The following is a 9,431-nucleotide window of genomic DNA, read 5'->3' as shown; positions in this document are numbered from 1 at the left end:
GGCGGTTCTATCCGGTATATGTAGACTCAATGCCAAAGTATTTTAAAGAGTTGGTATGTATTTCTTTTACCTGTGATTTGACTTTAAACTTCCAATAAATTAACAAAAAATGTTAACCCGTCATACCAGTGTCTTGAGCGGAGGGGGAGGGAGGGGGAGGGTCAACCCTCCCCCTTTACAAAAGAGTGTAAAAATTACCCATTATTATATAAGTTATGTTTCTGACCCAACTTGTGGGTGGTGGTAATTTACAAGAAGTTTTTTTTAAGGGTTCTTTTATAGACAACAACCGATTATTCTTTCCTTTGAATCAAAAGGCGAGGAACTTTATAAAACAACTTTGAAGATTGTGATTTATTTTGGATAAGTTGTAAGTGCTTGAATTATTGTTGACTTTTCGGGATAAATCTGGGGAAATATTGAGTCACGAGTCAATGGAAAAGTTTTGGTGTGAGTTTAGTCATTTCTTAGTTATCATTTTTCATCGCTCATCTCGCTCCTACCCCACCCATATAGACGACAAAATGAGACATCACAACATTAAATTTGTTGAGAGGATCAGTTGTCTTTCTCACCTATACCAGAACCGATAAAAACACCTTTTCATCTTATCATATTTTCTCCGGACTCAAGAAACCAGAAGGTATGTTTTCGCTTCAATTATAAATAAGTTGCATGCGGTATATATATAGAGTGTGTGAGTTGCGAATGAGATGCCTCACGGTGTTTATTGCTCACACATCTTTCAAACAACTGAGCGTTTCATGTCCGAAAGGCCTAATTAAAAAAAAAATTGAAATTAAGCAGTTTGAAGTTTAAGATGAGCAATTTGCTCCCGTATGAAATTAAGAAACCAAAATGAAATGTAAATTGAAACTGACCCTCAAAAATAGTCTGATGTGTCAATCTCTAGTTTATGATTGTAAAGAATTGCATTTTGACAGCTTATTCCAAATTAAACAATTCATGATACATGTGTCAAAGCATGAAGGAAGGTGTATTTCCTTCCTCAATAGTCAAAGTAATTGAACGAAACTTGTTGCGCAATATTACAGTAAGTATAGTAGCACTAGCAGTTTCTGGATGTTTGCGTTATGCGATGTCCCTTCGGGGCCACCATAGAAACCGCCCCGTAATAGAAACTACGTCATCACCATAGCAGAGAGCCAATAATAGCCAAGTCGTGATATTTAATGCTGTGTGTACGAGCGTCTCGCACATTCTCACATACATTAGCGAATGTAACCGGGTTGCTACGTCACGTACACGTACATTTTTCGTATAAATACATCGGTCGGTGTTTGTGCGACACAGTTTGTAAACTGTAAACAAAACAGTAATAAATATAAACCTAAGTTCTCTCGGTGACTACAAGCTTTTACAACTAGGCCTAGAACCTACTTTATATATCGACAATGTGTCCGACACTAGGAAAGGACGTTGCTACGTCGACTGTCAATGGCGAACTGGTAAGAATTGTTATCATTCTAAATCTAAAGTTAGAATTAAAAAAAACAGCCTCCCTAAATTTCTACCTATCCTTACGACAGTGACGACGGACGATGATTTATTTCTGATGTTCGAGTATGATATTCGAGTGTAGTTATGATAAATATCTGACATGACATGACATAATGGAGGTAGAAATTCAGGGATATAATCTTGTTGTATTTAAAAAAGTGTGGGGGTAGACCAATAGTTCTTTGTACTGGCCTGGTGCTCTGCTGCGACTACTGGTACTCTCTGTGACGTAGCCTACGCGTTATTTGTTGTTAACATTAAATTTGCATTTCGCTCTTTCTTGGTGCGCGCAGATGGGCACAACATTTTTTTCCTGGACGTTTTTGCAGGATAGTTGGAAAGCATAAGCCACTTGTTCCATGCCTACTAGTACCTCTTCATAGATGATTGATAGTGCCACTCAACGGAGGAGTCCAACCCTTGATTGTTTGGGTGGGAGTTTAGGGTTAGGAAGTTGGTGGAATTATATATTCCCACACCCATATTGACAAACCCTCATATTCAGTTCACGTCCAATATTGTTATGGTTAATTGGTTAGAAACATGTGTTGGACAGGAAGTAGGGGTGTAGAAATAATATTGTGTGTAACAAAAAACTAGGGTTTGGCTTGCAGGGCGCATGGATGAGGGACTATGTTCACATGTGCACTGTCACTTTATGCCAATATGGTACTACTACTGTACTATATCTAGTACCGCAAAAGTAATGAAATACACTATTGCTATGCTGAGTATCATGCATGGTCTATAAACCTTGATTTAATCAAAATCTATCTGGCTTTGTTTGGTTTTAGAGGAACCCTTCAGAAGAGTACTCGGTAAAATTCCTGCCCAACATGATATCGATCGATCAACTCCAAATAAGTCAGCGCCAGACGGCTCAGCTTGAGCGGGAAAACAAACGGCTCATCTCTCAACTCAAGGAAGTTATCGACATGAACAGAAACTGGCAGAGATATGATGAGCAACGTGACGCGTACATCAATAAACTTCACGCGGCAAACAACGAACTCCTTAGTAAACTTTCCTCCACGAAAAAGAGCGTCTCCGAGCTGCAGAGACAGGTCTCGCAGGAGAAACTTGCGAACTCTGAGAAGCAGTTTTGCGCTGCATCCTCCTCGTCTACTGGTCAGGATGTAGGTATGGATGCAAGAATGGCTGTGAAGGAGAAAGAGTTATACACACTTAAAGATGAAATTGAACGTCTTAATGAGTACATTGCATCCTTGCAGAGAAGTGAATCCAAGAGAAGGAGGAATGAAGAGGAGAGAATATCCATCTTCAAAGCCCAGGTATGTTAATCTAAGGGAGCGTATCAAAAGTCGGAACGGTAGGAACGTTCATTTTGGATCGCAAGAGTATCCCCGCCGCTTTTGTCCGTTCCACAGGACCGGTCTTTTGGAACGCTCCGCGTATACTTTGTCATGATGTTGCGATCCTGCAGGCATATGCCCGCAATCCATTGGATCGCGGGCATATGCCCGCAGGAACGTTCTTTTGCGCTAGGAACGTGCCCGACTTTTGAGACGCTTCCTAACTTAGACCATCAAATTTCTGATCATTTCCAGACTACAATCCTGGCTATATCTCATTGGGCCCCACCCCCCTGTCAATGTTGGCTCTCACTGCGCAGTCTGTGCTCTAGCTGGCATTTAGCAACATTGAGGGAATGGGGATGGCATGGTTATTTGTAATGTGGCCCAAGTGTTTTGGACGAGATTGTAGACATTTTGATTATTTTTTTCAAGTGCAACTCCATGTTTGTGTTGTGACTGTAAACTCTTGATGAAATATAACTCGGTTTAAGATGTTTTGTGCACAGAATTTCAAGGAAAACATTTTTTAAACATTTTTGTATTTTACAAAATATTGACAAAATAGGATAACCCCCAAAGCAGTGGTAGATAGCTCAGTCAGAAGAGCACCAGTACATTAACCCAAAGAACATTGGTTCAATGGGAGACTTTCAGGACACTTGGTGGCAGCAGACTTACCAGGTAAAATCCATTGTTCTCGGTAATGTGCGCAAGCTCAGAACTACGTAAACAATGGAAATTTACCTGGTAAGTCTGCTGCCACCAAGCGCCTCAATGTCTCCCATTCCTGCTCTTGTCATTTTTTCTTTGTTCAACCCCAAATCAGTTCAAAATTTTGTCAGTGATTTTGTGCCAAGATTAATTTATGCTTAATTTGATTGTGGAAATCAAGCTTATGGCAGATCACTTTTATCATCTTTTGAAGTATTTAAATTGGGAAATATTTCTGCAGAGTATAATGATTATGAATGACCTGCTTCTAACTTTCTTCTTTGTTTGTATTCTAGATTGAAGCTTGCATGGACGACTTCAGACAAGAGAGGGCCGATTCTGAGAAAGTCAAGACAGAGAAACTGCGATTGAGAGGACGTCTTGATGATGCAGAAATTACTATTTCAGCTCTTCGTGCAGAGGTAAGTCTTTAGAAATCTAAAACCCTTAGTCAATCTAAAAATCTAGTGCATCCTTGGAATGCCATGTGTCAATTTTGGAACAACCGCATTCTGGAACGAGTCTTCCTGAGGGCGTCCGCGTTCTTAATTTATCCATGGTCCCTTAGTTTGGTGATGTACCAATTTTTTAGAGACCTCATTTAAGTGGTGAAAAATTACAAGTCTCAAACCTCATGATGTTAAAATTCTATTCCCTTCCTTGTGGCCCCATGAATTGTGTGTATTCGCTTTAGAAAAGATTGTCGGTAGGAAGCTGTTGTACATACTGGCTATTTCTTATCTTTGCTTCAACATCACGGACAGCTTTTTTACTAACAGCAAATATTTTTTATTATCCTAGGTTAACGAACTAGTGGCAGAAACTCAATGGCTGCTTGACAGACCTTCAAAGCATACTCATCACTATGCTAACTACACAGGAGCTCCCTCAAAACCCAATCACTTCTACAGAAAGTACCTCCCGAATGAACAGAGTGCAAGAGTCGGTGGCAGAGGGTGGGATGTCCCAGATTATAGATCCACTTTGCCAAGTGATGTAGAAGTTGATGGCATCAGCGAATCTCTATCCAACTCTTCAGTAGCTACCCCAGAAATCACAGAAGGGGAGACTTTTGAAACCACTACCAGCTCAGGCGCTGCTGTATCTCTTTCAGGCGTGTCCTCAAGACAGGGCTGCATCATGGAACCCAGAGAGGTCCTGGAGAAGACTTTGAAGTGCCCTCAGTGTTTAAAGGAGTTTTCGGTAGAGGGCCACGCTAAGCTGCTGGAGCACATTGAGGTATGCATTGGGAGAAAGGAGGAGGAACCAGCATCAATTGATGATGAGAGGTATTGAAATGAACATTAATCCACTTGATTAGGTCGTTGACCCCAGGTCATTGACCTCCAGGTCATTTACCTCGAGTATTTAACCACCCAGGCCTCGGGGCCCCACTGCAAAAAATACTAGAACGCTGCACTCGGGGTTGTCACTGGACTTAAGAGATGATGGTGGAAAATAAATTAAGTGTTGTACCAAGTGCCAAAGAAAATAAAATACATCTGGAGCAAGTGTTTAATAAACTAACAGCTTGCATGACTACTGAGCTAAGCTTAACCATTCAAAGTATACTGCATGTTGTGATTGACTCTGTTAAGGACTGCTATATTAAACTGATTATGCTTTTGGAGAATCTTGTCTTGATTTCATTAGGAGCTATGATTGATTTGGTCATAATTCAGTGGAAAAGTTTAATGTCACAATGTAAACCACTTCTTCATTTGGGACACCTCATCTTAGGTTGAATTGTTGTGCTGTATGAAATTGAGTATTTGGCTCTTGTTAAGACACAGGTTGGCTCTGTGGGATACCTCCCCTGCCTTTCACCTCTGTGGACCCCGATTTGAATCCAACCTAGGGCCAGAACCTTGGATTGTGGATTGAGTCTTCAGTCCCTGCCTGGTTGCATGTGGTTTCACCTTTTCAGGGTTTTCACATTTCTTCTTGTTTCCTATTCACATTACACATCCTGTTGGGTTTGATATGTAATGAAATAACTCCCTTCACTCTGCAACAGTAATCTGCCAAATTACCTGCCATTTTGTAATTCATATAGCCCTGTATAGATATGGTGTGCATCAAACTGCATTTGCTTTAACCTCAAACACACCTGGAAGCTGTGGTACAGTAACACTGACTCCCAAAATGGCAGGAGAGTAGCGATTGTTATGTTCATGACATCTGGTTGAATTGGGTCTACACCAGGCAATGAAAATATGCAGCGGTAATTTGTTGGGTCTCTCAAATGGCGTTTTCCTAACTCTGACAGTTCTTCAGAGTGGATTGTTTTTTCTGGAGGATTGCCACTGGTATAGTTTTTAAAGCAAATGGTCTTTCAGATTTTGAACTTTATTTAATTTTACATTTTTTAAAGGTATTATGCATGATTAGTGGAGGTGACAAAATAGTCAGAGACAGTGTTCATGTTTTCGTGAAATAACAAAACCTGTTCAAACTTGGGCTGTTGTGAAAATATATTTATAAAAAGTTATTAATTTAGGTTGTAAAACAGAAATGACCTGTTGTGTTTTTGTAGGTATTCATATACAGTTTATGACTTCATTTCAGAGGGAAATATTTCGTTCAAAAATTGTTTTTCAAAATCATCCAGATTGTATGCTAAAATTTAACAACAATGTTTGTATCCTTACCCATCCGGTATAATACCTTTAAAGTATGAATGCTTTCTTAAGAAGCGTATAATATACACGCAGTATGGTATCATTTTCAAGCAGGCTTGAATAACACAAAATATTTATTCAGGAAAATTTTTTTCGTAAAAATATATTACATTGTAAAGTATTATTTATAAAAAGGTTTTCTATTTATTGCACTATAAAAGGTGTGTTGTAAATGTTTTATATCTGTTACAAAGTAAAATGAAAAGGCTTTCTATTTTATGGATGAAAAAGTTATTGGATGAAAGAAATTGTATTATTAATTTGTAACAATTTTTTTTCCAAACTTATATTTGAAAAAGAACTAGAATTTAGCAAGAAACTTTTATTTATTGTTTTGTTATTGATGTTATTGTTGAAATTTTGTGTTGAATTCAAGTTCAGACTAAAAGCTGCCAGAAAATGTTATTGTAAAAGTTCAATTACTTTTAACGTTGTAGAACTGTTTGTATTAAAATTATTCTTTTGTATTGCTGTAAAGTATTTATTTTAAGGTTTTTCTATTTATTGCACTGTAAAGTGTTTATGTATAAAAGCTTTCTATTTATTATATTTCAACTAAAAAGTTGTGTACTGAGAGAAATTGTACATTAAAAAATATATATATTTTGATCGTTATGTGTTGAAGTCAAATTCAAACAAAAAAGGAACAGCTGCAATTCATTAAACAAAACTGTTTCTAAATTTGTTTCTGGATTATTTGTTTGTTTACCCAAAAAGCTAATAATTGATGTTGGTGCATACATGTATATGTTCAGCCACAATGAGCTAATCAGCTGTATTCATTTTTTTCGAATATTTGTCTTCAATAGTATCCACAATAAAACCGCAAAACACTGGCTGAAGAATTGCAGGTGATTGCCCTCTAAAATGTGTCCCTACGTTGTGCAATAATATGAGATTCTGATAATATATCGCTTCGTGCAAAGTTTCCAATCAAATAATAAAAAGCACCAAACATAAATATCGCGTCTTTGTCTGTTTGTTCTCGTTAAATACATTAAATCATAACATGAGTGGCGTAATGGTGGGATACGGCTTGTAAGAAATATGCAGAAATATTAGGGTCTTTTTGTATATAAAGCTATATTTGTGTTTTTCAGATAAACCAATATCAGCGCAAAAATTGTGCACTATAGTGGCCTATGACTTGGATTGAGTTTGGGTACTTTATGTAGGAGAACAAAAAAAACAATGTCCACAGACATACAATAAACTACACAGTTAAAAGATAATGATAGTAGAAAGCTTCCCTGAAAATATTACTTGCTGAGGTACTGCAGTTTTTGAGAAATGAGTTAAATAATGTCATGAAAATAATGTTCGTCTCATGAGACGAAAATTATTTTAGCATGTAAAAACGTACTTTCTTGACATTGCTTAACTAATTTCTCAAAACCTACACTACCTCAGCAAATTAAATTTTAAGGACTATCAATATCTTCAAACGGTAAGTTTAAATCTGTGGACATTGTGTTTAGTGTTACAGGAAGTACCAAAATCCTTTAAGGATATTAAAGGCAGTGGACACTATTGGTAATTGTCAAAGACTAGCATTCACAGTTGGTGTATCAACATATGCATAAAATAACTAACCTGTGAAAATTTGAGCTCAATCGGTCATCGAAGTTGCGAGATAATAATGAAAGAAAAATAACCCTTGTCACACGAAGTTTTGTACGTTTAGATGGTTGATTTCGAGACCTCAAGTTCTAAATCTGAGGTCGCGAAATAAAATTCGTGGAAAATTACTTCTTTCTCGAAAACTATGGCACTTCAGAGGGAGTCGTTTCTCACAATGTTTTATACTATCAACCTCTCCCCATTACTCGTCACCAAGAAAGGTTTTATGCTAATAATTATTTTGAGTAACTACCAATAGTGTCCACTGCCTTTAAGATAATGGTGGTAGAAAGCTTCCCTTCAAATATTGCAGTAGTTTGTTGAGAAGTGAGTAAAACAATTTCACGAAAATAGTTTAAGCACATGTACAAGTGGATTAACGTGACCCCCAACCCCACCCCGCCCCCTCGAAAACCAAGATGCTCTAAGATTTTTCCCCTTTTCCCAATAAGCTTGATGAGTAATGAATATGAAACTTTTACAGGATAGAACATCTGTATTCACAGTAAAAAGATTAATTTCGATGCCATATATAAATCTCCTGTCAAAAGGTATTTTAAAAAAAGTCCAGTTCTTTCTCACATTTTCCCCGATTAGTTTCGAGCAATGATGTCATCCGTTGGCAAATAATGGTCAATGACTTCCCTATACATGTATAGGCCAACACTAAAAGAGCCGCTTGCAATAATACAAAGACTTCCCTTCTTTTGAATTCTATCTATAGATTTATTTCCTTAACTGTATTGCAGTGAGGATTTCCTCTTTGGCATTTTCTAACAATCTTGGCCCAATCTGTAACGTTAAAGAGGGGGCATTCCGATTGTTATGCAATCTGCGAACCGATCTGCTCACTTTGGGGGAGTCCTGTGGCCCATCGCGCTCCCTCCAAATAAAATGAATGTATTGCCTTTTTCATTTCATAAAAAGGCAATACATTCATTTTATTTTGTAGGGAGAATAACGCGACGGGCATCAGGACTCCCCCCAAATTGAGCAGATGATAAAACTAACAAGAGTCAATTATTAATTCCCCTTTTTCTGTAAAAAGCTGTAATATACTTACACATTTTTTAGTGTATTTTTGATGATATTTTAGTTTTGTTTTGTTTTGCACACTGTCTGCTTTGGAAGTTTATTAACTAATGGCACTGGACACGTCTAAAGATTATCAAAGACCAGTACTCTCACTTCGTCCCAACATCATGCATACATTTTAATAACAAACCCGTGAAAATAATTTGCTCAATAATTTTGGTCATCGAAGTTTGCAAGAGAATATTGAAAGAAAAAACAGCCTTGTTGCACACCTTGTTTGCTTTCAGATGCATAGTAACCTTCAGCTGAAGTCTTCATTTTGAGTGAAAAATTATGAGTCTTTTTCAAAAACTTTGTTACATCAGAGGGAGCCGTTTCTCACAATGTTTTACCTTCCCAAAACAATGTTCGCAATAATTGAATGGAATTGGTTCCTCTACACAATAAAAGCAACTATAGAAATTGAAAAACTTCTTATACCTGAAATTTAGTTTGGAAAAAAATCAATTCAGAATGTAGTGTTCTTTCCTTTGAAACTCATTTCTAT

The 9,431-nt window shown here is 37.4% G+C and overlaps 1 protein-coding gene across 1 annotated transcript; it reads left to right on the top strand.

The window, feature by feature from the left end:
- The first annotated feature begins 1,200 nt into the window (after nucleotides 1-1,200).
- On the top strand, nucleotides 1,201-7,190 carry LOC139940759 (uncharacterized). Its single transcript, XM_071937136.1, has 4 exons — nucleotides 1,201-1,469; nucleotides 2,316-2,813; nucleotides 3,845-3,970; nucleotides 4,350-7,190. The coding sequence occupies exons 1-4, from the start codon at nucleotides 1,416-1,418 to the stop codon at nucleotides 4,842-4,844; spliced, it is 1,173 nt and encodes a 390-aa protein (XP_071793237.1). The 5' UTR covers nucleotides 1,201-1,415; the 3' UTR covers nucleotides 4,845-7,190.
- The last annotated feature ends 2,241 nt before the right edge of the window (nucleotides 7,191-9,431 follow it).

Source organism: Asterias amurensis, chromosome 8 (assembly GCF_032118995.1).
Source record: "Asterias amurensis chromosome 8, ASM3211899v1".
Lineage (NCBI taxonomy): Eukaryota > Metazoa > Echinodermata > Asteroidea > Forcipulatida > Asteriidae > Asterias > Asterias amurensis.
Note: the sequence above shows the minus strand (reverse complement) of the source record. Positions and strands in the feature narration are given on the sequence as shown.